At 59.4% G+C, this 27,656-nt stretch overlaps 1 protein-coding gene across 1 annotated transcript in view; it reads right to left on the reverse strand.

Annotated features, from left to right (window-relative positions):
• Positions 1-960: 960 nt before the first annotated feature.
• The window catches only part of DTX1 (deltex E3 ubiquitin ligase 1), a gene marked incomplete at its 5' end in the record, with an annotated part of 29,688 nt that continues 2,992 nt past the window's right edge, over positions 961-27,656 (reverse strand). Inside the window, 8 exons of the mRNA XM_081113968.1 lie at positions 961-2,189; positions 2,794-2,883; positions 2,980-3,141; positions 3,232-3,390; positions 3,826-3,887; positions 4,183-4,344; positions 4,709-4,770; positions 15,492-16,173. Of these exons, the coding sequence (XP_080970094.1) occupies positions 1,965-2,189; positions 2,794-2,883; positions 2,980-3,141; positions 3,232-3,390; positions 3,826-3,887; positions 4,183-4,344; positions 4,709-4,770; positions 15,492-16,173 (1,604 nt within the window). The 3' untranslated portion in view covers positions 961-1,964. The remainder of the gene's footprint in view (positions 2,190-2,793; positions 2,884-2,979; positions 3,142-3,231; positions 3,391-3,825; positions 3,888-4,182; positions 4,345-4,708; positions 4,771-15,491; positions 16,174-27,656) is intronic.

Raw genomic sequence — 27,656 nt, forward strand, 5'->3', positions numbered from 1 at the left:
TGGGACACCTTCAGCCAGCTCCTTTCCCCCTTTGAGCCTCAGTTTACCCTGTATAAAACGAGGAGGGAGTGACTTAGAAATAGCTCAGGAACCAGGGAGGAGTTTCTCAGAGTGTGGCCGCAAGCCTCCCCTCCCCCGGGGTGTCTGCTAGAAATGCAGCTCCCTGGGCTGCGCGGGGATCTACTGCATCACAACCTGAAGGAGTGTGGGTGGGAGGAGTCAGGATTCTTAAGCTGCTCAGGTGACCTGGATGATCATGGGATTTGAGGATCACGGGGCTGGGCGATTTTACCTATTAGAGTTTGGGGTGAGAGCCTGTTGAAGAATGAATCCCAGAGGATAAAATGTTTGGAAACACCCAACGGGTAGACCTGGTAGGGCCTCCAAGGACTCTGGTTTTGTGTGACTATAGGGTGGGACAGAACCTACCTGAATTGGGAGGTGGAGCAGGATGCGGCGCTATCCCATGTGTGGCCAGCAGGGGTCGCTTGGAGCCGCAGCACCCGCAACAGCCACCTGGGCATTCCTGGCTGTTGCAAACGCCGATCAGAAGCTTGTTGCAGATCCTGGGATTGGCTCTTCCCTCGGTAGACAGAACCTGGCCCTCCTTCTCCAGGGCAGAGACTGGGGTTCGGAGGTACCACGGAGCTGGGCATGCGTCTCCCAGCTTTCTCCCATACTTTCCCAGAGGCGCTGAGCTCCCAGCCGAGCCCCTCATTCCTAGTAACTGTACCAGGGAGCACTGTGTGCATTGCTTGGTGCCCCTGCCCGAGAACAAACCTTAACCTCTGTCCTCTTGGGTAGGTCTGCCTCTGCCACCATCACACCCTCTGCCCCAGGACAAGAGAATTATGGGGACCCTGCCTCGCCAGCTGCCCAAGGCCAAGAGGGGCAACGGTCCTAGGGTCGTCACAGAGCTGCCCCCCGCCCTCCTTCCTTGGCAGGAAAAGACAGGGCGAGGAGGAGAAAGACCGTTTATTTCTCCACCCACAGTGGGACTGGTAGGTTTTCAAAAGAGCGATCACTGGCGTCCCTTTAATTCTTGGCTGACTTCCACCGTGGCAGCCAATCAACAGAGGCGGAGCTGGTGAGTTGCCTGGGCAACAGGCCCCTGGTTGGTCGAGACCGTCAGCCACCCCACTGCCCACTTCCAAGCAAGGGAAATGGACGCTCTGCTCTCCAGTCTGCTTTTTCAGACCCGCTGGCTTAAGCCAGGCCTCCTCGCCTCGCTCCCGAAGCCAGAAGCCCCGGCCTTTGGGTCTCGACATTGGAAACGACTTGGTGGAGAGGATGGGGTGGGAGGAAAGGAGAACAGCGCCTTTATCTGGGACAGACCTAGGCCTGGGGATGGGAGGGGCGGAGGAGGAGGAGGTGGTCAGGGTCCCAGAGGATGAGGAGACACGAGCACAAATGATACCTCTAGGCCCCCTCTCTCTGGCCGGCCCCTTTGCAGAACTGCTCAGGGCAGAGATGGTGACACAGACGGGGTCAGCGGAGCTCCCCAAGGGCCCCCTTCTCCCCCGGGAGCCCCAGCAGGTCCTTAAGTGCTTGACCTGAATCCTGCTGGCAGACAAGCTTGTATGGACGGAGGTGACAGACACACACGGGATCCACATGGAGTGTCACAGGGGTCTTCTGTCTCTTCCCCCCCAGATTGGGGGCAAGTAGAGGCACGTGGGTGTGCGTGCATGTGTTCAACGGGACACTGTTTGTGTGAGGGGTGGGAGGGAGGTCGCTGTGGTCTCTGGTGCTCTCCCTGCGACCCTCCCAGAGTCGGAGCTGGCTGGCCTGCCGTCTTCCCATCATTCCCAGTGGCCACCAGCCTAATGTCCAGAGCGCTTCTGGCTTCTTCCATAGGCTCCTCCCCAGCCCTGAACCTGGGCCACGAGGAGGTCACACCTGGTGGAGGGAGGCCTGTGCTGGGCCAGGGGCGAAGCAGGAGGGAAGGTGGGCAGCCTGGGGCCTCAGGCTTTGGCCGTGGCCTCTGACACGCCCTGGGCGGTGAGCTCGGCCAGCACGTTGTCTAGGTAGCTCGCGTCTGGGTAGCCGTGGCCCGTGAGGTTGGATCCGAACTCGGTCTTGTGGTGAATCTCGTTCCACACCACGGTGTCCGACTCGCCCGTGGTGTTGGAGGTGCCGATGGTGAAGATGAGCCTCCGCTCCCAGGCGGTGATGAGCAGTCGCAACACCTGCAGAGCCGGGAGGTGGGCGGGGTCAGAGGTAGCCCCGCCCACGGCCCCCTCCAGCCCCGCCTCCCCTCCCTGCCACACCGTGGCTCCATGAGGCCCACTGAGCCCAGCAGGAGGCCCTGTGGCTGCTGGGTTTGGCGTTTCCTTCCCTGGACAGACTCGTTCCAAGTTATCTGCCTGTTTTTTCTGGGGTGCAGGAAGGGCCTCAAAGCGATGGCCCTCTGCAGCTTGGTTTGGACCCCACACTATGTGACTTCGTTGGCAATATTTAAAAACCTGCAGATTTCACATGAAAAATCAGCATTTCTGGCTTCTCTCGAAAAACAATAAGTAGAAGCAGACACAACACCTATAATGTGGTGGTGAAAAGCGTGGACTGCTTGGGTTCAAATACAGGCTCCACCACTTCCTGGCTGTGTGACCTTGGGCAAGTTACTTGCCCTCTCTGAGGCTGTTTCTTTATCCGTAACATGGAGCCAAGACCTTGACCTCAGCAGTGCCTGGCAGGGCTAGATGCACACTAGGTGGTCCCGGTCCCTGCTGGTGTGGGGAGGAATGGGAGAGCAAGCCCTGGCCGAGAGCCCTGCAGCCTCACGACACCCACCTTCCGGCCCTTCTCGTTGTTGGGCAGATAGCAGTGGCGCGGGAAGCCTCTGGCGGTGAACTTCTTGCCTGGGTTGGGGTGCTCAGGGCCCTGCGGAAAGGAGCAGCAGGGCTGGAACCACAGACAGGAGTGGGGGGGCTCTGGAGGGGTCGGAGGAGTTGGGGTCAGGGGTCCGAGGGGGCTCACCTGGATGCCTGTGGGGATGTCATAGACAATGCGGATGGTCTGGGTGTCAGCGAAGCCAGGCAGCGAGTGGGGGATGAGGTGGAACTCCATCTTCCCGGGGGGCTGAGTGCCCGTCTTCTCCCCGTAGATGGCCTTGCAGGTGGGGCACTGCAGGCTGCCGTCCTGCAGCAGGGGAGGCTGGGTGAGGTCCCCGGAGGCCCCGGCTCCGCGGGGCTCCCTCGACAGCCCCCCACGCACGGCCCCCCAGCCCACCTTGTTGCCGTTGGAGTACATGGCCACCAGGCACAGCAGGTGGTACATGTGGCCGCAGCGGCCCAGGCGGCCCACCAGCTCGGGCCGCACGCCCTTGCGCCGCAGCACGCCCTCGTAGCCCGACGCCGTGGCCAGCCGCTCCATGCAGATGGTGCAGTCCTGGGGGCACAGGGGGCAGGCTGAGGGCTGGGCAGGGCAGGACGTCCCTTCTCGGGCACCCAACTATCACAGGGAGAGGACGCCCATCTACCAAATCCAGATATATGGTCCCCCCCCCCGCCCCCCGCCCCAAAGAGATTAAAGGACAGTCAGCAGCAAAACCTAAAAACTATGGGTGAAAATAAGATACGAAAACTGTCAATCGCCAAAAGATTGACACCTGTGATCTATTACACTCAGCTTTCTGTTGATCAAAGGACATTGTGAAGAGAGTGAAAAGGCAAACCCACAACCTGGGAGGAGGGACTGTAACAGAACCAGCAGGAATTCGTATGGGGGGGGGGGAGGGGAGGGGAGGGGAGGAGAGAGAGAGGGCTCTCTTCTCTGCAGGCAAGGCCGCCCTCAGCCCAGGGCCCCGAGGCCTCTGGCACTCACCTCATCAGGTGGGTTCTTCACCTTCTGCATGTACCTTCGAACCACATCCTCAGGGTTCTTACCTGCAAGGACACAAGCGGGTGGGCTGGAGGCGCCCCGAGTCTACCCCAGGCCGCAGGTAGCAGCTCGGGATGGAGTCAGGGTTGGAGGGTTGGGGTTGGCAGGGGTGAAAGGTCAGGGGTTGCTGCAGGTGGATGTACTTGGAGTTCGCGCAGAAGGGGTCGGGGGAATGGGAATTGCGATCAGGAGATGGAGGTGAGGTCGTCAGTCCAGGAGCAAATCGGAGCTGACCGTCAGAGGGATTGTGGTCAGGGTTAGCGGGGTTCAGTTCAGGGGTGGGGGGCGGGGGGGGCGTACTTTTCTTGAGGTGCTTCTTCTTGGTCTTGCGGCACACCCCAGGCACACCGGGCACGGGCTTCACGTCGCTCTTGCTCACCGGCGGCGGGTGCAGGATAGGTTTGGGTGCCCGGGTCAGGCACACGGGCAGCCCGGCGGCGCAAAGCAGGATCCCGGTCATCCCTGGGGGCGTGGCCTGGGCAGTCAGGGGCGGGGCGCCCTCCAGGCCCCGCCCACCCTGCACTTCCCACCCTTCTGTTATCGGCTGTACGCTTGGGGCCTCTCTCTCAGACTCCACCTACCGCCTTGCATCCAGGGATCTTGGGGTTCTCAGGCTCAGGTGGATGAGCGGGGTGTGCCCTGGGCCTCCCCCCTCAACCCCACCCCAGGTTGAAGCCAAGAAGAATGCCTTCTGCGGGCCCCGCCCACCCTGGTGTCATGAGAGAGGGTGTATTCTCGGGGCCCCGCCCACGAACTCATTAAGGGGTGGAGTCAAGAAGCTAACAGGTGGGCCCGCTTCCTGGCTTCCTCCTGGGCTGGATCTCACCTGCCAGGGCCGGGTGGACTGGGCCGGTCCCATTCAAGTTCTTCACCGGGAGCGCGGGGACCCTGAGGGGAGGAGAGAAGAGGCTGCAGTCCCCACACCAGAGGATCCAGGGGCCCTGGGCACAGTGTGACCGCTTTGTGCCTGTGCCAGTCATCCAGAATGATCCCAGGGCACTCCATGCCTACTCCCACATCCTTCTATGATAAGGTGGGTGTGGCCAGGACCCCTAGACTTGGTACCGACTCTCCCCCAGTCTTCAGCCAGCCTCCTCCCTGGTCAGAGCACCTGTTCCAACGGCTCCCTTTCACTGGCCACTGTGCCTGAAACCCAGCCATCAGCGACTTAGTCATTCCCGCCTCTCTCACAGTTTGCTCTATGAGGCACTAATCCCCATCAAAGGTTTTGGGAAAGAAGGATTCTGGGGTCCAGTAAGTTAGGAAACACTTCAAAGTCTCCCTCTTGGAAAATTTACATGTATGAGCATATGAAAGGTTCTGATAAGTCCTGCATCAGGAAATATGGTTAGCGATGGCAAACCCAGGTTGTCCAAAGACATTTGATAATGAACATTTTTTGCATCTCTGCAATATCTACTGCCGTCAGGTCCTGAGACGTAGGCATCGTCCTCTCTTCAAATGAAGAGGCCCTAGGAAATGCAGTCTGCTTGTCCTCCCCCGCCTCCCCCCAGAGAGCTCTGACTTTTGGAAATCACCCAGAGCTGCTCTCACATCTCAGGTCAACCACTGACCAGCTGGGTGGCCCCCAGCACATCCTCCTCTTCCTCCTCCTCACAAGCCCATAAGCCTGTTTCCTGTGTAACATGGATAGTGTGGCACCTTCCTTCTGTTTGCTGTGAAGAGTCAATGAAATTCCACACATCAAGGGCTGAGCATCATCCCCGGTACCTAAGAAAGACTCTAATAGCATTCACCATCATTGTCCCCATCGTCACTGTCCCTGTGTCATCTTGGATGAGTAGCTTTACCTCTCTGCACCTCCGACCCCTGAATCATGGCATGACTTCTCTCTGTCGTGGAGAGGAAACCATGAATGTATTGCAGTAACAAGCTGGGGCAAGTCACTTAACTTCTGTGAGCCTCAGTTTCCTTATCTGTAAAATGGGGATAATGACACCTCACCTATAGGAGCTGGGTGACAAAGCCTGCTGTGACCTGGGCAGTGTGTCTGCCTGCGTCTTCCCAACCTCAGTGCTCAGCGGTGGATGGGCGTGGTCCCCGGATGGGTGCATTCTGATAAAGAAGTGTGTTCTGAAAGCCAGGGGCAGCCCGAGGGGCCTGGGGGCTGTGCCAAGAAGGGGTGCAGGAAGGGCGGGGGCAGGGACAGCTGGGGAAGAAGCTGCTCCAGTCCCAGAGCCTGCTTGCTGAGGACTGAGCCTGGCTAATGCTGCCTTGTCACCGGGCCCTGGCAGGCACAGTTGGCATCAGGGAGCTGGCTTCAAGCAAAGAGTACGCTTGGCAGACTTGGGGGCAGCTCTGGCCCCAGTCGTGCTGAGCCTGTGGCCTGGGAAGGTTTTAGGTCTCAGCTTTCTTACGATTTCTGGCGCCCCTTAAAGACCACAGAGACCTGGGTGACCAAAGCCAGTGTCGCTCCTGGGAGGAGCGTGGTGAGTGGGGCGTGACGGCGGGGCTGTTTTTTATTTACCTCTCCGTGAGCTGGGGGACCGTCCCAGAGCAGCCCCCAGCCCCTCTCGATCTGCAGGCTCCCTGCGAGAACCCAGGCAGCAGGGTTCCCACGACACCCGAGCGTGGGAGCCACCTGGGCCCCCTTTTGATGTGGGATGTGCTGCTTCCTCCAAGTCAGTGAGAACATCCTCCTGCCCTGGACAGGAGACCGCTGCCCGCAGGCCTCCCGGAAGCGGGGCCAGCCTCCACGCTCTGCCCCGCCCTTTTGGGGCCCAGCCTGGCAAAGGCTCGCAGGAATCTTTAAATCCCCTTGAAATCTGCTCTGACCAGAAGCCAGGCCTGGCCACCCCAGGGGAGAAATGGGTCCCGCAGCCACGCTGGTCTTCCTGCTCGTCCCCCGCCCCCATCAGATCCTGTTTGTCCTCTGCCCTCAATCCCTTCTGGTTCCGACCTTGCTCAGAGTAAATGGGGCTGTACTGACCCCTGGAACTCCACTTCCCCCATGCTCACCCCCTATCCTCCCACCCCTGTGCCCCTGGTCTCCCTGCCGCTCCTCACACATGCCAGGCACATTCCCACCCCAGGGCCTTTGCACTGCGGATCTCTCTCCCAGTATGCTCTTCCCAGATAGCTACATGTCCTGCTTCCTCACTTAACACAGGCTTCTGCCCCACTGTCTTCTTTTAATTAAAAAGAAAAAGGTTTTGTTGATTTTAGAGAGAGAGGAAGAGCAAAGGAGAGAGAGAAACATCATTCGGCTGCCTCCTGCACTCCCCCTATTGGGGATGGAGCCCACAACCCAGGTATGTGCCCTGACCAGGAATCCAACCAGTGGCTTTTCCGTTTGGGGGATGATGCTCAAGCAACTGAGCCACTGTGGCAGGTTGTCCTAATAAATGTCTTTTTATCAGAGACCTTCCCCACCACCTGACTCCAGACACACCTCTCTCTTTGCTCCTAACTTACGTTTTTTGGTCACAGCACTGATCATGACCTGATGTCATAAACTCTTGGGCATGACCAGGCCCTCCCTGCCTCTGTGACCTCCTCTCCTACTCCCCCTACCTCTCTACTCTAGACAACCCTGCTGATGCTACAACCTGCTGAGCACGGTTCCCTCTCAAGGCCTTTGCACTTGCTATGCCCTCTGGCCCCCGATGCGGGAGGGCTCACTCCATCTCTGTTGCAACCCCACCTCATCAGAGAGCCCCCCTCCCCCAACCATCCAATGTCTCGCACATAGTCGATGTTCAGCGAACACTTATTTCGTGAACGAATGAAGGCAGCCCGGATTTTGGGGGAGGTTCACAGGGGACACCTGTGCACGTGCTCCGGGACACTGTCCCCACGCATTTTTTTACACATCTGAAGGGATCCTTGAGCAGGAGTCCCACAGAAGCACCCCCGGCAGGCGCTGGTCCTGGAGGTTCTCGGCCAGCATTCATCCTAAGTGACCCGTTCAGCGGCCTCCTGTGGGAACAGCCCAAGCGAACATCCTCGAGGAAATTCCCGGAAATGCTCCCCATCCAATTCGAGGCAGGCATTCCGTGGCCAGGGTTTGGGGAGCCCAGACAGTTCACACCGCCCTCTGCAGACAGGCTGAAAGGTGACTGTCTTCAGGAGGCCACTTCTGATCCCCACCGAGCGAACTCATGGCCACGCCCCCTTTGCATTCCCACGGGACTGTGTTTCTCTTCTTTTGAGGACTCAGGCATGTTCGCTCCTGCTTTCTAGTTGTGTGGTTCCACCCCTATCTCCTCCCCCAGATTGTGAGCTTCTGGAAGCGTCTCGGCCCTGGCCCTGTGACCCTCGGATTGAGGACGAAACTCGCTCACATGGTTCTCAGTTAGTACTCCATGGGGAAGCTGAGCCCAATAAGGAAGTGCTCCACTAGCTCTGCGGTCTCTTCAGAGGGAGGTCTAGTATCTTTAGAAACAGGGGCTCCAATGCCAAGAGCTCCCCTCCCTCCAAGATTGGAGCAGGGATGGCAAACATATGACAGGTGTAGGACTACACCCATAACAGGCATCACCAATCAATCCCAGCACTCCTTTCCACGGAACCAGAAACGCAACTGCAGAATCCTCCTCAACACAGTGCTCCCGGGAGTCGCTGCCTGGAGCAGAGACGGCTCAGAATGGAATCTGTTCATCATTTATTTTTGCAGATGATGGGACTGAGGCCCAGAGAGGGGAAGTGACTTCACTAGGGTCACCCAGCTGGCTCTGGGTCCTGGAGTTTTGAGTCAGTGGGCAGGGTGATCCCACCAGGCTGATCTGTGGGGCCATCTGGGAAGGTGCCAGCCTTCCGAGACCTCTGTGCCCTCCAGGTAGGCTGAAGCCTGTGCCCTGTGCCCTGTGCCCTGGAGCTGGCTCAGCCCTGAGCAGGCTGCACAGTGGATCCCTCTGTCTGCTCGGGCCACCCCGCTCTGGCCCCGGCATCAAGGCAGTTCAGGGCCCCAGGACAGCAGGAAGCCACACTGACACTCCCTTAGGGCAGCTGAGTTTCCACCCCTCTACCTGCATCTGGTGTCCCTGCCCCTGGACGCCCTGCCAAACGTGTCACTGTTCTCTGATGATGGTTTCCAGGCCCCCCAATTGGCTTCAGGAGCCCTCAGAGCACCTGGCACTTACCCAGGGGCCCCTTGGGAGGCCTAGGGGAGCCCAGGCCTCAGTCATTCGGGTCCAAGAGGGTGAGGAGAGGGCAGAAATGAGAGTGCCACGCCATGGGGTTTCCATGCTCCCTGGGCCTGCTCCTGTCACCTGTCCCCTTCCAGTGCCCAATCCACCTGCCCCCGAACCCCTGCCCTTCACAGTCCTGGGCCCACCAGGTCCCGCCCACCCCCTCTGCAGAAGCCAGAAGCCTGAGGACACCCCTGCCAGCGCTGGGAAGACTGGGTGCCCCACGGACCCAGCAAAACGTGCAAACCGTCTGGCTGCTGCCTGGAGGCCTTGCTCACGTCCCCTTTCCTCGCTCGGGCGCCTGTCTACTTGGACAAGCCCGGAGCTTCTATGGGCCTCAGCTTCCCCTCTGTCAAAAGGGCCTCTCACCCCTGCACACCCGTCCACTCCTAGGGGTGAAAGGGGCAAAAGCCCCCTAGGGAGACATTTTGAGGGGCGGTTGCCACTTGAGGGTCAGATTCACCCAGAGGCCTGGGGATCAGGGTCACCCTCCCCCACCTTCTTGGTCTCCCTGCCTGCCCAGTGCAGCGCTCTGCAGGGGGGGCGGGGGGAGCTCAGTAGGGAGGGGAAGGGAGGGGAGGGGAGGGGAGGGAAGAGGAGCACTGGGCTGGTTCCCACGGCCTGGGGCGTCCTGTGCAGACGGGAGTGTGTGGTTTGGCCTCCCAGGGAGCGGGGGCAGGAAGTGCTTCAGGTCTGCGGGGCGGGGTGGGGGTGTTTGGTTTGACCTTGTGATGAGGCTGAGGCGGTGGGGAAACAGCAGCCACGCGGAGTTACAGCCACTGCACACCGCGAGGCCAGGAAGGGGGGAGGGTGGGCCGGCGGGAGGCCAGGTGGGGACACACTGAGGGCGAGACTCCTCATGTTGCGCTTTTCAGTTCTTTTTTTTAAGCATTTAGATGTAACACCTATTAAAGGACTGCAGAAACAGAATGTGGACTCTTTTAAGTGAAAACGTAAAATCACTGCTAGGAGTAAAAAAAAAAAAAAGAAGAAGGAAAACACTCAAGCATAACCACCACATCAAAGCCCACCTCCCCACCCCTCCTGCCTCCTGCTCAGCCCCACCTGCAGGCTATTCTCAATCTCCAGCGACCCTGTCACAACAAAGTCACCCCAGCCTCTCCCCGGCTCACAACTCTGCGGGCTCCCAGCTCACGCACAATCAAAGCCCAAGTCCCCGACGCAGCCTCCAGGCCCCGGAGAACTGGCCCCATTTCATGTCTGACCTCCTCTCCCACGGCTCACCCCCTGCAGCCTCATCAGCCACACGGGCCTCCTCCAGCATACCAGCTGCTTCTGCCTCAGGGCCTTTGCACAAGCTGTGCCCTCTGTGCGGAACTCTCACCCCAGTTCTGTGAGTGTTCTACTTCTCAACTGCCTTCAATCTCTGCTCAAATGTTACCTTCTCAGGGAGGCCTTTCCTGGCCTCTTTATTTAAAATTACATCCCTCTCACCACTCCCTACATCCCTTTAATTTTTTTTTTTTTTTTTTTTTTTTACTCTGTAGCAGTTACGACGCTACCATTTTCTAGAATTTATTTTTCTTGTTTGCTTATTGAATGTGAGCTCCAGGAGGGTGGGGGTGGTCTGCTTTGTTCACTGATGTATTTCCAGGGTTCCAAATAGCACCTGGTACACAGCAGTTGCTTGATACGTATGGATTAATTAATTAAGGAACAGATAAACACAAGGTAGAGAGAAGGTAAAAAGAAGTAGCAAACTGGGGAAAAGATGACAGATAAAGGGGTCAGCACCCTTAATGCAGAAGGAGTGCGTGCGGATCTCTCATGAAGCAGCAAACAGCCCAAGAGAAGGGAAACAAAAAAACAAACGATTAAAAAAGCAGGAGCCGCTGGCGCCCAGGAAACAGGAAGAGGCTCCGTAAGAACCAGAGGGTGAAAACGCCAACGGCATCTCCCGGGCACTGAGGAGGCTGGCCTCCCGCCTGGCGGGGGAGGGGGGTTGGGGGGGAGAGGCCCCTCTCCTGCGGCCATGGAGGGGATGTCAGTGACTCAGACTTCAAAAGGCAGCCGCTTTGACATTTGGCCTCAAGCTGGACAATGACCGGGGGTGGTCAGCCCCAGTTCACAGGTGCAAAAGCCAAGGGTCAGAGCGGGCCTGGAGCTCTGCCGGGCTCACAGGGAGAGGAGATGCTGAAGCAGGGCCCAAACTCAGCCCCTGCTCTGGGGTCCCTGACCCCCTGTGCCATCAGGGCTGTGGCAGGGGCTGGGGGTGTCTTTGGGACCATGGCTCGACATGTGGAGAGGGCAGGCAGGAGGGTGGGACACCCTGGCTGAGGGGGGGTGGGGTTCTGAATCAGAGTCCTAGTTCTGTGACCTCGAGCAAGCGCCAGGCTTTGGGAGCCTCCATTTCCTCGCGTGCAAAGTGGGGCTCACAGGACCTGCCTCCCACAAAGTGGGAACTCAGAGAGGCGATCGCGTGTCACAGCCACAGGGAGCCTGGGATGACATGTGAGTGCTCAGTGCAGAAAAACAGGCCTGCAGCGGCCCCCTCTCCCTCCCTCCACCACGTGAGGTGGAAACTCTGAGTCTGCCCGCAGCTGTGTTCCGAAGCGCTGGACGCTGCCCTCTGGGAGCCAGGGCGGATCTCCCCACCCCTGCGGTCCCCCAGGCCCGGCGGCCAGCTGGCTCCCCGCCCCCGCGCAGGGGCGAGTGGAAAAAACCCCGGCCCTGGAGACACTCTGCCCCCCCTGGCTGTGTGGCCACAGCAAGGCAGTGGCCCTCTCTGGGCCTCCGGGCTGTGGCCCACCCAGGGCTGAGATGAGGGTGGGATGAGGATGGACTCAGATGCTCTGAAGAGTCCACTCCGCCCTTCCGTGCTGGTCACGCTGCGTTTTAGGGGACACGGAGGCCGGGGAGGGAAGGCTGGGCACGCAGGGTCGCCCCGCTGGGAAAGGACGGGGCAGGACTGGCCTCGGGGTCTGCCTGAGTCCCGCGTGGGAGAGCGGGAGGGTGGAGAGCAGGGAGCAGGGGAAGGGAGAGAGCTGAGGAGGCAAAGGCGGGAGAGAAGGAGCCACACATACAGACAGACAGACAGAGACGGGGAGACACCGACGGGAAGAGACCAAGGCTCAGCTGTGAGAGTCACAGAGATGTCGCGGTTGCATCGTACTCCCCGGGCCTCTCTTGTTGGATCCTGCCGCCCAGGCCCTAGACTGTGGGGACAGGGGCTTTGCAGAAGTGAGTGAGGTGAGGTCACACGGGCGGGCACTGAATGACATGACTGGGGTCCTTATAGAGAGGACATTTGGACACCGTAACTCAGAGGTGAGACTGTGTGGGGGGCCGTGAGGACTGGGGGGGGGCAGGTGTTGGGGACCAGGGTGGGGGTGGGAGGCCTGGCTGCCTGGCTCCTCAGAGACCCCATCCCTATCCCCTCATTTGGCTGCACCTGGGCCTCGACTGCCTTGGCAACAGGATGCTGCAGGTGGGAGGGACCAGGGTCTGCCCCCCCCCCGCCCCCCGCCTTCCTCCCCCTCCCCTCACGGGCAGCAGACTTCACGGGGCCTGCGCCCACCCCCCACTCTGAGCCAGGGGGATTTTCAACTGGCGTTCCTTGGGGATGAGGGTTGGGCGATCTCCACACAGGCTTGTCTGGCTGGGGAGGGTAGGCCAGAGGGGCGGAGGTGAGACTGGGTCGGCTCTGCGAGGCTGGGAGGGATGAGGGGGCCCTTGTCTGGTCCCCAGGGTCACAAACAGCTCCCAGGAGGAGGAGGACGGGAGGATGTAGAGGGGTAGGCGCACGTGGCTGCAGAGAACGGAGTTCTGGTATGTCCTAGGGGACATGCGTAATGATCAGCGCCCTCAGGAACCATCCTTCTCTCCCCACAGCCCCCTGGAGCTCAAGTACACTCTATGGCTCCCCACTGCCGACAGCACATCCCAGGCTCCCCGAACGCCCCCCAACCTGGCTCTGTAGTTCCACTTGGGAAACATCTCAGCTCCTAAGGTCCCAGCAGGAACACCCTCCCCCCAGCCGTGCCGCCCCCCCCCCCCACCTTGTGAGGTGCCCGGAACCTGCTGGCTGTATTCCCACCGCCACCCTCTGCACTTACAGCGCCCCTGCCTGAGTGCCACCCTCCTCACACGTCCCAGCCCTTCCCTGAACGTGCCATGTCCTTCTAGTGCCACTGAGGTCGTGCACGCTGTCCCCTCTGCCTGGAACAGCCTTTCTCCGACCTGGCTGCCTCCTCAGAGGGGTCTGCCCGACCACCCTCTCCCCTCCAGCCGCACTGCCCCGCCCCACTCCCTCCCCAGCGCTTGCTTCCCTCTCTCTCCAGTGATTGTGCTCATTTACGCGTTCACTTGCTCTGCGTCTGCCTCCCCATCAGTCTGGACCCTACTTGTCTTGTGTGCTCTGTGACCCCGCACCCACAGCCCACATGTGAAGGATTAACATTGCGCAATAAAAGCGGGTAATTCCCAGCCTGCTCTAAAACAGTGGCTTTCACCAGTTTCATGGTGACTAAGAAATTCACTTCACCGGGCACATTAAACACAGGCAGAAACGATGCGGAAGGCTCACGGAGCAATTCTTGCTACTGCTATGCACCACACCGACCCGTACTCGCTACTCCGCCCTCTTCCGTTCCATTCCATTCCAATTTCACAATCCACCAGTGGGGACACAATGCAGCCCCAAAGAGAAGGTCCCTGGTTCTGCCCCCTCCCACCCTCACCCCAGTTTGTCGTCCCACTCTTCTTGTCGTTCTGGGGCCCTCAACCCTTCCTCTTCATCAGGGAGCCGGAGACAGGTTGCTAAGGACAAGGAGCCATAATGAACACTCCAGCCTCCGGATCCCCAGTGGTGAGCCCCTCCCAGGCCTCCTGAGGTCTCCTGTCTGTTGGCACTGGGCCTGCCCGAGAGGAGGGGCCTGGCGGGGAAGGGAAGGGTGAGGCAGGCAGGTGGCAGCTGCCCATCTCCCCATGGAAAGTTACAGCCCCCGCCCCCCACACCAGCCTTCCTCCCGGATAACAAAAACAGCCCCACCTGTCACTGCTGGACGGCTGCGGGGTGCAGACACCGTGTTCAGGTACACAGCCTCTCCACGTGATGGGGAGTCCTGCTCCCATTTCACAGATGGTGAAACTGAGGCTCGATGAAGGGGAGGGACTTGGCCCCGATCTCACAGCTCAGAAGTGGCCGAGAGGGGGTTTGAAGCTAAGCGGACTCTCAACGGGACAGAAGCCACCTCACTTCGGGGTCCCTTCCCTTCTCAAGGCCTGTTTCCCTTAGTGAAAGGGGAGGTCTGGAGGGGGTGACCTCAAAGATTGTATCCAGATATGACCTTTGCTGGTCTCAGGTCATCACAGGCAACCCCCTGGGCCATGCCATAGGGATACAAGCGGGGCTGGCTTCCGGTGCCCGTCCCTCCTCTTGGGCATCATGATCCAAACGCCGCCTGGTCTTTTCCCTTCTGGGCTGTCCCAAGGTCAAGCTTGTGGCTCCTGGCTCTCATTCCCACTCCCTCAGGGCCTGTTCCTCTGCTGAAACTCGTCTGGGCGTGCAGCCGACAGGCTCACTGGGTCCCTATCCTGGGGCGTGGATGCCTTAACCCAGGAATTTCCAATCTTGGTCTGACCAGGGTTCCTTTCCTCGATGAAATCCACTGGGAAATCCTGCCAAGTCATAAAAGCGATCCCCAAAAGGGCCATTTTGGTTAAGACAAGAGCAGAGGCCAGTTCCTGTGCGGGACTTCTCCTTATCCACCACCCTCTCCTGCCACTATCTCCGGTCACGCCAGGAGTCCCTGGAACCCAGTTTCCAAACCACAGTATTAGCCCAAAGTCATGGTGCTAATTCAGGTGTGGCCTTTAGGGGGACTCTTTTGGATAAGTGGCCTGTGCTTGCTGGAGCCTCCACATGAGATGGGCATGGACTGGGGCTGGGGCATGGGCTGGGGCATGGGCTGGGGCTGGGGCGGGGGGGGGGGGGGGGGATCATCTAAAAATCGCAGCCAACACAACACAGACTCTGGATCCTACAGGCCTGAGTTTCCACCCCTGCTCTCCACCTGGGTGACTCGCAGAAGGTACCACACCTCTCCCGGCCTCAGCCTCTCCATCGGTCATGTGGGCATGACAGGGTTAGTTGGAGTAATAAACGAGACGGTGCAGATAAAGTTTAGCAGATAAACATGGAACGCACACCCTGATTACTGTTGCTACGGTCCCACCACTTGTGACCGGTGTGATCTTGGAAGTTATAGACCCTCCCCCGCCAGTGTGTTCGTCTGTACATCGGAGTGAGTGGTACCTACCGCACAGGGCCCTCGAGCGTGGAGACACATGAGTGGAAACGCATTATGGCGCTTAGTTAACGCCTGGCACACCGTGAATGCTTAATAGATGCTAACTATTGCTTAGGCTTATGACTACGATGGTAATTCTCTGCTCCCAGCCCTCTGGGCAGCCACGCCTGCGCCAGGGGCGTCTTACCCGGGCGGGATGGAGGCACGTGCGCTCACGCCGGAGGCGCGCTGGGGTCCCGGCCGGTTGAGGTTGTTCTGGCCCGGGGTGGGCGCGCCGCTGGGGGCGCTCGGGCTCCGCGGGGGCGCCCCGGGCGGCGGCGCAGGTTCGGTGGGGCTGGTGGCGGGCGCGGCCCAGAGCGTGGGGCCGGCGAAGGTGGCGCTGGGGCGCACGGCGAGCGCTGCGGGTGGTGCTCCCGGGGGCAGCGCGGGCGGCGGGAGGGCGGCGGGGGGCGCCTTGCGGCGCTGCGAGGCCAGGATGGCGTTGGAGGCGGCGCGCGTGCTGTTGACCAGCAGGCACTGCTGGCAGGAGCAGGGCTGGCCCGAGCTGGCGCCCACGGGCCACGACTGCGACTTGGGGATGGAGCCCACGGTGAGCGGGTAGGCGAGGTCCAGGCGGCGGCGCAGCCGGCGGCGCCTGCGCGTCTGGCGGTTCATCTGCGACATGCTGTTGAAGTAGATGAGGTAGCAGAAGCCGAGCGACGAGAGGTCGAGCCAGGGGTGCTGCTTCTCGTAGGCGTTCTGGATGGTGATGCAGATGTCCATGTCGTAGGCCGTCCAGGCGCCGCCGTCGTTCTCCCACTCCCACACGATGCCCTTGCCCGGCGCCGACGAGGGGTCGTAGAAGTTGCGCCGCACCGGCCGCATGGTGCCTGCGCTCACAAGCGGGGGGAGTCAGGACCGAGGCTGAGGGGTGTGGGGGTGGGGGTGGGGGTGGGGGGCAGTACAGAGCGGGTGGGTGAGAGCAGTGCAGGGCGGGGATGGAGGGTCCACAGAGGTGGTGTCAGGACAGCACGCGATGCCGGGCAGCAAGGCAGGGCCAGGGCAGGATGGGCAGGCAGGCTCCCTCCCCCTCCCAGGGGCCAGCCAGGCACAGAACTACATCGCGGCCCTGGGGTGGGGGTGGGGGTGGGGGTGGGGGTGGGGGGCTCCCCAGGCAAGGTCAAGCACCCGGGCGGGGCGGAGATCCATGCAGACACGTGGGTGGCATGCAGACCCTCATTAGTTCACTCATCCATCCCATCATTCTTAGCGCATTCATTTCTTCCTGCCCTAGTCCACACAGTCATGTCTGCCTCAGTTCATTCATTCAACAACCCTCCCACTGGTCCTTCACCCATGCCCGCGGCAGCCACCATGCTTTCATTCACACCTGCATTGACGCTCACCCCTTCCCTGACTCCGTTATCCGTGCGTGGTCATTCCTTCATTCAGGACCACCCTGTTTTAAATGTGCGCCCCTGTCCACATTTTCCCTCCCCTCTCTCCTTCCTCCGTTTTCTCCATCTGGTCTACTTTCTATGTTACCTACTCATCTTGCTATCTGTCTCCTCTGGCGGGACTGTCACCGCCACAATGCAGGGACTTTGCAGGGACTTTGTTTTATTCGCGGCTGTATCCCCAGCACCTACACACAGTCGGGGCTCAGAGGTACTTGTTGAATGTAAGTGTGAGTTCATTAGCTCACACACGGATCCCTTCTTCTCACTTCCCTCCTGCCTTTCTGCTTATCCCTGCCCCAGTCCATTCCTTTGTCCGCTTGGGTGTGTTTTTTCCTTCATCTGTTTGTTCGCTTGCACCTTCCTTTAACAAACATTCGCTGACATCTGCTCTTTGGAGGACTCCATGCACAGTGCTCATTCGAAAAGAACGTAAAAAAACACATGGTAACCCAGCCAGGTGCATACCCAAGGCCCCATTTCAAAAACACGGTCACGGAGGCTTCGCTCCCAACCCCTGCTCCTGGGCTCCCAAAGCTCCAGGTGCTCCCCGAGAGCAAGGCTCCATGGGACACGGGGTTCAGGAGAGATAACCCCACATCCAGGCTGCAGGACTTCTCAGTGCCTTTGGCCTGCCCTGGCTTGGGGCCAGCGTGGAAAGACCCTTTGGCTGGGTTCGTCGGGCACGCCCGCAGGAAAATTGCAACCTTGACTGCTCCTCAGCTGTGGGCAAGTCCCTTAAGCCCCCCTAGGTTTCAGTGGCCCCATCTCGAAAATGAAGGTGATGCTAGTTTGTGACTCACCCTGCCCCTCTCACCTCGGGCTGCTGGGAGGATTCGGTGAGAAGAGCCACGGAGCACAGGGTGTGGGCAGGGCCCCGGGGCCGGGAGGCAGGCTGACCTCATTTCAGGGCCTGACTGCCTGACTTTCCGGCTGTGTGACTACGGTCAGGTGACTCGACGTCTCTGAACCTTCCTGTTCTCCTCTCTAAAATGGGCGCAAGCAGACTTTCCTTGTGTGGCTGATAAAAGCAACAATCAAGACAAACACTGTCCTGTCTCGGATGATTCTAAAGTTGGTCATTTCCAGCCACATCTTTGCTGAGGCGTGTCCCCTCGGCACCTCCCTGGCACCTTTTCGACCTTAGTTCTGCTAAAGCACAGCTCCGATCTGTCCCCGCCCGAACCCGCGCCTCCTGAAGCCTCTTTGTTGCAGTTACTGAAGCTCTGTCCTTCCCGCTGCTCGCGCCACCAACCCCTGAAATGTGGGCTTCACTCCTTCCCTCAGAGCCCATGCCCTCGTCTCTCAGTAAACCCTGTCACCTCTGCCTTCAAATACATCCCACACCGGACCCTTCCTCCCCCACTGCCCCGATTCTCCCCAGCCCAAGCCGCTGTATGTCTGCCGCCTGGACTATGGCAGTAGACTCATGGCCGGTCTCTGCTTCTGGCCTTGCCTGCTGTCATCTGTTCCCCGCATGGCAGCCAGAGGGGTCCTGCTCAGGGCAAGTTAGCTCGCATCCTCCGTCTGCCCCACATCCTCCCCTGGCTCCCATGGCTCACTTGGCATAACAGTCCTGGCCATGACCTGTGAGGCCCTACGTGGTCCACACAGGCCCTCTCGCACTCCACTCCAGCCACCCTCACCTGCTTGCTGTTGCTCAAACATCCCCAACGCTGCCAGCCTCAGGGCCTTTGCGTGTGCTGTCCCCTCACCTGGAGAAGGACCTAGCCATGCCTGGACGTTCCCAGAGTTTCTTCCCTCCTTTCTTTTAGATCTCTGTGCAAATGTCACCTCCTTGGGGAGACCTTCCCAGCCCCCCGGAACGCTGCCCTCCCGTTCCCATCCTCATTCTCGCTTCAGTGTTCCTCCTGGCACCCAGCACTGCCCGGCCTGATGTATCATCTGCACATCATCTTCGCTCCCTGTCACCTCCCACTGGCCGTCAGCCCACAAGGACAGAGGTCTTGACCGCTTTGCTCATGGCCGTACCCCAAGAGTCTAGCACGGTGCCTGGCACACAGCAGGCCCTCACGACCATGTTTCCATTGGTCATTGGCATCCCCCAGGCTGCCTGGCCCAGGAATCTGCAGCCAGGTGGGTGGGGACCCATCATGATCCACCCTCTCCCCACTCCACTGGCTCAGCTTCCTCTGACTGTTCTCACTTGGGTCCTGCTCTCTCTCTGTTTGAATTTATTTTTGAAATATATTCTTATTGATTTTAGAGAGGAAGGGAGAGGGAGAGAGTGATAGGAACATCAATGATGAGAGCGAATCATTGATGGGCTGCCTCCTGCACGCCCCCCCCCCCCCCCACTGGGGATCGACCCCAAGAGCTGAGGAAATCCGGGCATGTGCCCTGACCAGGAATTGAACCATGACCTCCTAGCTCATAGGTCAATGCTCAACCACTGAGCCATGCTGGCTGGCTCTCTCTGTTAGAACTTAGAATCCAAGGGCTGTGGACTTCCTCTACCCTGTGTCAACTGCCTTGACCCCAAGAGCTGAGGAAATCGAGGCACAGAGCTGCAGCGGTTGATGTGGGAGGAGCAGGGAGGGGATGGGTCCCTGGGCCCCTGTAATGTTCCAGCCAATCATATGGAAAGTTCCCCGGGGCCTCCAGGCAGCCTCCTGCTGATGTCTGATTTATCATGTTAATTGAGTGTGTGCGTATTGATTTTTTCCCTTGACAACAGTGTTCTTCCAGGGCAGGCCTGAGAGGGGATGACTTAGAGGGGAAATCCCAGCTCCTGTTCCTGCCTCTGCTCCTGAGTGCTGGTCTCCTCCTCCCAGGGCCTCAGTTTCCCTGTCTGCAAAATGGGGGCTCATGAGAGATGATCTTCAGGTCTGATGTGCCTGAAGTAGCGCCCTTAGCCTCCTGCTGAGGGTCAAGGTGCTATGTTACCTGGAAGGTGTGAGCCCTGGATGGGAAGGGAAGGAAAGAGAAGGGATGGGAACTCGCTTTATTTAACCACCTCTGTAGTTAAATAAAGCGAGCAGGATCAGGTGTGGGAGTTGCAGATTGAAGTGGTTAAAACAACTCAGAAGTCTCACAGGCCCTGTGCAAATTCTGGATCCACATATAGCCACGTACAGTGTTCTCATCTGTAAAATGGGGGTAGTAACACCAACTGTGGGACAAAGTGAGATAATGTATGTCATGGGCGCTTAGCAGAGCGCGGGGCTAGAGTAAGGGCTAGATGAACGTTAGCGAAGATGCCTGTTGTTATGACACACATTACCCACATTCAGCCTCTCCCAGCCCTTGTTCACTTTGCAAACTCCTATTCATCCAACAAAACCCTCCCCAAGCTCATCTCCTCCAGGAAGTGCTTTTCTGTTCACTGCTATACACAGCTTTTTGTTGCATGTCTATCTTTGGACTGTGATTCAGTTATTCATTTTTGTTCTTAATCTTCCTCACTGGTTGATGGCTGTCAGGAGGATAAGGACCAGATCGGTGTTACCAGTACCAGGCACAAAGCCTGGCACAAGGGAGGCATCTGCAACTGAAACAGGCAACCTACTTGGCACAGGTCAGGGCTCCGATGGAGTGGGAAGGAGGAGGAGTCCGTGTTCATGGAGAGGGAGTGGAGGCCGGATCAGGAGCCAAAGCACACACAGGGCCTCCGGGGGTAGGGGTGGGGACAAGGTTCGTAAGGGCAGCGTTGGCCAGCTCTACAACAAAGGACTCTGGGAGCTCCTCTGGGCCGGGTCAGAGCCAGCCCGCCCAGCCAGCCCTCTCTCCAGGGCTCTGTTTACCAGGTATCGATTTTCCTGCCTGTTTACTGGTAGTTATTAAAGGCTGCGTCCCTGGAGTCCTTTTCAAACGAGATTGGAACCTGGAGAGCCGGAGTAATTAGGGCAGCCGCTGTCCTCCCGCCGGGCCCTGCGCCCCACAACGCCCGCTGCTGCCCGCCCGTCCACCTCTCCCGCTCGCGCTGGCCCTGCACCAGGCCGAGGGGGGCCAGCTGGTTCCCTGGTGACCTGCCTGGACCGCAATCTCGAGATGTTCAAGGGAGCAGAGGCGGAAATATGCCTTCTCCTCCACTGTGGCCTTGGCCTAGATTTTCAGCCAGAACAATGGGTCTAAGATGGGGCTGGAGGTTCTTCAGCCTGGGAGCCGGGGAGGGCCTCAGCCCGGGGCTTGGAGGGCGGCTGGGCTTTCTCACTGACCCACTCTGCGGCGGGGTGTCCTTGAGCAGGCCGCGCCCCTCCCGTCTCCTGGGCCTTGAGGGCACCCAGCTGTGCCGGCCACCGGGGCCTGTCCCCATGGCAGTTAGGAACACGGGTCAGGCACGCTCCATTTCTGGGCCTGTTTTTGTGCGTCTGCTTTTGTTGTCTGTCCCCCACCCCCTCCTCCGTTCCTTAGGAATGTTTGGTTGAAAAATTCCAATCTGGTTCCAGCTGAACCGAGGGGAAAGAGGCTTTGGCCACATGTCAGCGGGAGGATTGCAGGAGCTGGGCCCCTGGGACCTGGTGTGGGGGCGGCCGCAGCCACGGCAGCCAGTGACCAGTTCGCGCCTGGGGCAGAGACCAGAGAGAGAGATGGAGACCAGAGAGATAGGGAGAGATAGGCACAGAGGCAGAGACCACAAGCCAGAGAGACTGCCAGAGGCCAAGATCAAAGCGGGAGCCGCTGAGGCAGATATAGGACAGCTGCGGCGGAGAGAGAGCCAGTTTGGGAGACATAAAGAAACAAAATCCCGAAACCTCGAGGCGGAGACGGTAGAGTTAGAACAAGAGAGTGAGGCCAGGAGATGGGGAGAGCGGAGAGGAGAGACAGCGAGGGCGGACAGTAGCCACTGGACTGTCCATAGAGCCAATGTTGACTGAGCACCCACAATAACCAGGTGCTGCTGCTCTCAGTACTTTCCTTGCACGAACTCGTTTTATGCTCACGTGGCTTCTTCCAGGGAGGGACCAGCATTTATTTCTGTTTTACAGATGAGGCAACCAAGGCCCAGAGCAGTGTAATCTTGGGGGGCTGGGAAGGATGCTCCATTCATGTAGTCAAGGAAAGGCCAGGAATGGACTGGTGCTAAGGGGTTCAACGCAGCTAAGCGATAGCCTGGACTAGGATACCTTCAGCGACGGGGAACTCACTACCTCAGCTTTGCCCTCAGTTTTGCTGTGAGAGGTTCCTACTCTAAGAATATGGTTCCAATCTGACCCTCTGCCTACAGGTGGGGGTGTGGGTGTCTCAGGACCCAGCTCTTTGCCTTAAAAAGAAGCTATCTCTGAGAGAAAGGGGGGACCCTGAGCCCTCCTGCCTGCCCCTCAGCCTCCAAAGGGTTCCTTCCCCGGCCCAGCAGGGAACCCTCCCCCGGGGTTGGCTTCCCGGAGGGAAGTGACCTCAGCTTGGGGGCACGCAGACCCTGACGGGAAGGGGGGCCTGTGGGAGGCAGTCATGGGACATCCTGTCAGGTGGGGGAGTCCCACTGCAGGCGGAGGCCTGTGCCTAGGGGTTGGGCAGAGGGTTAAGCATGAATTGAGCACCCACTGGATGCCGGGCCCCAGAAGGGACTTCACCGAGTCCTCCACCAACACAGCAGTAATCATAACAACTGTTTGCGTTCAGAGAACACACTTTTGGGACCCAGCACCTCTCCCTTCACGCGCCTCCCCCCCCCCCCCCCCGCAACTGATGACCCTCATGGCTGGCTGACCCCCAGGACTCCTTGGGAGACAGGGAGGTCTGGCTGGGGCAGTGGCCGGGCTGGGATCAGAACTGCAGCCTATGGCCAGGCGCCACCCCTCCGCCCTGTGATCAATAATCCCGCAGTGTTCTGTTTCCACCAAACTCTCCCAGTGGACTTGTCAAGCTGAGCAACAGCCCATTAGCGGTTTCTGCACATTTGAGGCTGGCCTGGCTCCTCCGGGAGGGGGCGGGGGGTCTCCAGCCGTGCCCGGGAGGCCGAGGGGCTGCAGGGCAGTCAGAGAGGTCACCACCTTCAAATTGGTTTTGAAAGGCCCTCACCCTGGAAGCCGCTGGCAGCCGAAAGCCGGCTCTCCCCACTTTACGGTTCTGGGTGGGTCTTCCCAGTCATCTGGCTCCCAATCCATTTGGGTTTTTAAAATTTATTCTTATTTTTATTTTTTATTGGTTTCAGAGAGGAAGGGAGAGGAAGAGAGAGAAACATCCCTGATGAGAGAGAATCATTGATCGGCTGCCTCATGCACATTCCCCACTGGGGACTGAGCCCGCAACCTGGGCATGTGCCTTGACCAGGAATCGAACCTTGACCTCCCGGTTCATAGGCTGATGCTCAACCACTGAGCCACGCCGTCTGGGTTCCATTTGGGTTTGGACCCCCTGGGCCAGTGGCAACATCCAAGGGCAGGAAATGACCAGGCATTTAAAAATCGGGGTGGACTCGCTCAAGCCTGGATTTCAACGATACCAAAACATCCAAAGATGTGGCCACAAGGATTGGCCTTCTCGGCAACAGTTAATGGAAGCTGAGTCACAGTGGCCTCATTCATGTCTTCAAGTATTTATTGAGCACCTACTGTGTGCCGGGTACTAGAGAACTAGAAAACCTTTGCCTTCCCAGCCACTGCACACACTTCTGTTAGCTGCCCAGGCCTGTAACCATCTGAATTCCCAGTCTCTGTCTAGATGGGGAAACTGGTTGAGAGAGAGGAAAAGAGAGAGAAGAGAGAGAGAGAGGGAAAGAAAGGGAGCGGGGTGGGGGGTGGGGGTGGGGGAGACATGGCCCAAATCACTTACAAATTAGAGCTACATCTTGACCCCAGGCCCCTTGACTCCCATTCCCGCACCAGGTGACTAGCACCTGGAATGAATGAAGCTTTGTTCCCCAGAAGAGAGGCATGGGGAGGGCTCCACAATGGTGCGATTTCGGGAAAGTTCTAGGCTTCCCCTGGCGCACTCGGCTTGCAGTTGGAGGGAGAGGGGACAAGGGCTAATGGCGGCAGGGCCAGCCTGTCACCGGGAGAGGAGGTGGCTGTGCCGTGGCTGCTGGCAGGACTGTCGTGGCTGCCAGTGCTGCCTCCTTTGATTGCCTCGTCCTTTGTTCTGCGTTTCAGGGCGCTCAGCTCCAGGCCTGGTGCCAGACTCCATCCGGGACCCCGTCACCTGCCGGCCACTACTGCCTGGGCAGGTGGAGGTGGCAGCCTAGCGCAGCTCCGGGGAGACAATGGGAGGAGCCCAGAGAGGCAGGCATTTGGCTCCAGTGGACGCAGCCACACAGGACCTGGGGCTCCTGAGGCCCCAGGGTCGGGAATAGCCCCCATCCCGGCACCTCCTCAGTGTGTAGCCTCCTGTGGCTCCTGTCACTTCGCCCACCAGAATAGAAGGCGTGGAGGGCAGCAGTCTGTGTCTTCCTACTCACTCTGCATCCATGGTACTAAGGACCGTGTCTGGCACACAGTAGGTGCTCATTAAATTCCCGCTGAATAAATGAATGAATACTGACCGAAATCCCACGAGATGGGTGCTGTAGTTGGACTCACATTAGAGGAGGAAACAGGCTGAGGGAGGGAATGTGGTCTACCCAAAGTCACACCCCCCCGCCCCCCGGCCCCGCCCCATCCCTGGGGAATGGCTAGGAAGTCTGGAGTCTGGGCCTCACCAACAAGGCTCCCTGAGGCAGTCAGTTCCAGATCCGGGGCCCCATGTTCTTGGCTGGAATCAGTCAGGGGCAGCTGGGAGGCTGGATGGGATGGTGGGGTGGGGTGGGGTGGGGTGGGGTGGGGTGGGATGGTGGGGGTGGGGTGGGGTGGGGTGGGGCAGCTGTCCCAGGGAGCGGTTCCCCCTGAGCGTAATGAAGGCACAAGAGGAAGGAGGAAGACAGATGTGGGGGAGGGAGGTTTGGAGGGCTCTGGGCCTCCACCCCCTGACAACTCCACGCTGAGGAGGAAGCTAGGGACCCCTTGCCCACAGCCTGAATGGCGCCCCCACTGTGACCAGCCCTGGCCATCACCTTCCCACGCTGGCCTCTCCTCACCACCTGCTCACCACATCCTCTGTCACCTCCCCATAGAACCCCAGGCCTCCCCTCCACTCTCACCTTCTTCACTACCTCGGTCACAGCCCCCACGGCATCCCTGTCACCTCTCCCATCACCTCCCCAGGACAGACAGCGCTATTCCCCTCCCCATCTGACCTGCTTCTTCGTGCCCCCTCCCTCCACCTTACCACGAATAGCTCCAATCACAGCCCCATCCCTCCCCCACCCAGCTCTCACCACCTTCCCCATCACCTCCCTACTCCAACCCACCACCTCCCATCACAGCTTCCAGCACCTCCCTCATCTCTAGGTCGGACGCTACAGCTCCCGTAGACCCATGAGGCCGGAGGGCTGGGAGACAAGCAGGGGAGGATGGAGAGGGGAGGGGGACAGGAACGTGAGAGGAGAGAGAGGGGCCGGGAGGAGGATCTGACCCAGGATGCCTCGCCCCTAACCCTGCAGGAGTGGCAGGGCCCTGACGGCGCTGTCCAAGGTGCTGGGGCAGGCGGGGTGGGCGTGGGGTGGGCGCTGCCCACCTGGATCTGAATCTCCGACCCACCTCTTCCTTGCTTGGGCCGGTGTCTCCCTCTGAGCCTCAGCCTTGCTCTGTGACAAATGGGGCGATGCCTGCTGGCTGGTGGAGAGAGCCGGCCGGACTGTACGGAAGTGTGCATCAGCTCCAGCTCTGGCCTCTGAGGACCCATAATTAACAAGGCTGGTTCTGCAGCGTGGCTCTGGGTCCCTTGGGGTCTGACCACTAAAAAGCAGCAGCTGGCAGCCCAGCCAGGCCCCATGGGACCCAAGAGGCCTCCCTTCCCCCCTCCCTCCTCCTCTTTCTTCTGTCACAGCCTCCCTTCCCACCCGGGCCCCAGGTCTCCTCCGGGACCTGCTGACGCTGTTCTCTCCACCTCAAGGTGTTCCTCAAACCACACAGACCCTCTGAGGACTCCCCCTCCGGGAAGCCCTCCCTCTCAGAGGCCTCAGGCACACACCTCGCCCATCGCCCGGCCAAAGGTCCCTCTCCTCTGAGGCATTTACATTTTTCCTGCTTGAGCGCGAGTGCTCATGGCGTGCAAACTGATGTTCTTTGTGCTTCACCTGTATTACCTCCTTTAATCCTCACACAGCCCTCTCGGGTACGGCCTATTCTGATTCCCCTTTTAGTTCAGGGAACTGAGGCTCCGAGAGGTGGAGGGGCTTGTGGTCACAGAGCCAGCCAAGATCTCCATCGGTGGCCTTGCGGTCAGAGGGCTCAACTGCCATTCCCATCATTGTCTCTGCCTTCGCCTCCACTGGGCTCTTACACCCACTAGGCAGGGGTCCCCAGACCTCGCCCAGGGCCTGGCACTGAGCAGGCACCTCTGACTGTAAATAAAAGCGAGGATGGACTGATGGTGTCAGAAGAGACTCCGGAGCCAGACGAGCAGCCAGAGGCCAAAAGGGGGGGTGCGGGGAGGCTCTGTGAGGGCAGAAATGGAGGCAGTGTGACCAGTGGGAATGAACAACACCCATGTGTGGACAAACCTGTGCCACTTGGCACAGACGCCTCCCCACCCAAACGTGCCTAACCCTCTCACCCTGATGTTGGGCTCAGCACCCTGCCTCCGTGCTTGGCTGGGAGAGGGTCCCAAAGGGTCCTGCAACTAGGGAGCTAGAAACCCTGACAACAGGTCCCAACTCAGCTCTCAAGGGAGAAGGGAGAGGGGACTTTCTCAGCCCAGCATTGAAGGTCACCTTGTTCTTTATCCCTGAGAACTGTCTGCAAGGCCTGGGTTCCCCCTTGGGATGGCTTGGCTGTGTTACCTTGGGCAGGTTACTCACCCTCTCTGAGCCTCAGTCTGCTCTCTGTACAATGACCTGCCTAGGAGTCTACATTCTGGCAGTGTTTTCCCTGGTGATGCCTGCTCCTCCATCTGGGCACCCTCGTCCCCAAGTCTCCAACAGCCCGAGCGTGTCTTCCAACAGATGTGCCCATAAAGGCAGGGACCAGGCCTGAGTGGAGCTCAGGCCACCCTCCAAGGGATGGTGTCGGCTCGGGAGATGCTGAAGCAGGGCCGCCTGTTGCTCCCCTGGCAGCTTGGGGGCGCAGGTTCGGTCCTGTTGTGAGCCTTGGGGACAGCAGATATGGACGGTCCCCAGCCCGGCCTCCCCCAGCCTCAGCTGTTCCAGCTACAGAACGGGCAGAGGCTGCCAGACGTCCCCTCCAGCCACAGAGGGAGAGGAGGCCCAGGGTCACAGCATTCCCCTCCACATGGACCTGCCAGGCTTCCAAGGGAACCTCACCAGGCAGCAGCCCATGCGGGAGAGGTGAGGGGGCGCCGGCTGAGCAAGCAGCAGCCCCAGCCTGCGGTCCAAGCCTGTCCCCTGGCTTTCCTCTACGGGCCGCGTGCACGTGGTCCGGGGCCGTGTGTGTGCCTGCACACGCATGGACGCCGACCCCGGCACACATCACAGGCAGGCATCTCAGCATACGCCGCGCCGGGCGTGCGTGACACCAGCACTGGCTTGCCCCCATGCAGGATAAGAACATGATGGGCAGGGGTTGGCACACGGCAGCCCAGGCCACTGCCTTCCGCCTGCTTCTGCGCAGCTCACGAGCTGAGAGTGAGAACACGGCCGCATTCATTCATCTACACACCGTCCATGGCTGCTCCTACGCTGCCGCGGCGGCGGCGAGCTGTGTCAACAGAGACTGTGGGGCCCACACAGGCTGAAATATGTCCTATCTGACCCTGGCTGGCTCCAATGTTAGGGCACTAGCAAAGCTGGGCATGCTGCTGTATCCCCCAAGTTCAAGTTCAGCCTCAATGGACGTATCAAGAATTTTATAACGACACGATCTAGATAGAAGCTGTGTCTATTTCAGCACATATATGCAAGCTTTGGGTTTTACAACTTTATATTGTTTCGTGTGGGGGGGAGGGAGGGAGAGAGAAAGAGA

The sequence above is a fragment of the Myotis nattereri genome, assembly GCF_964212035.1.
Source record: "Myotis nattereri genome assembly, chromosome: 19".
Classification (NCBI taxonomy): Eukaryota; Metazoa; Chordata; class Mammalia; order Chiroptera; family Vespertilionidae; genus Myotis; species Myotis nattereri.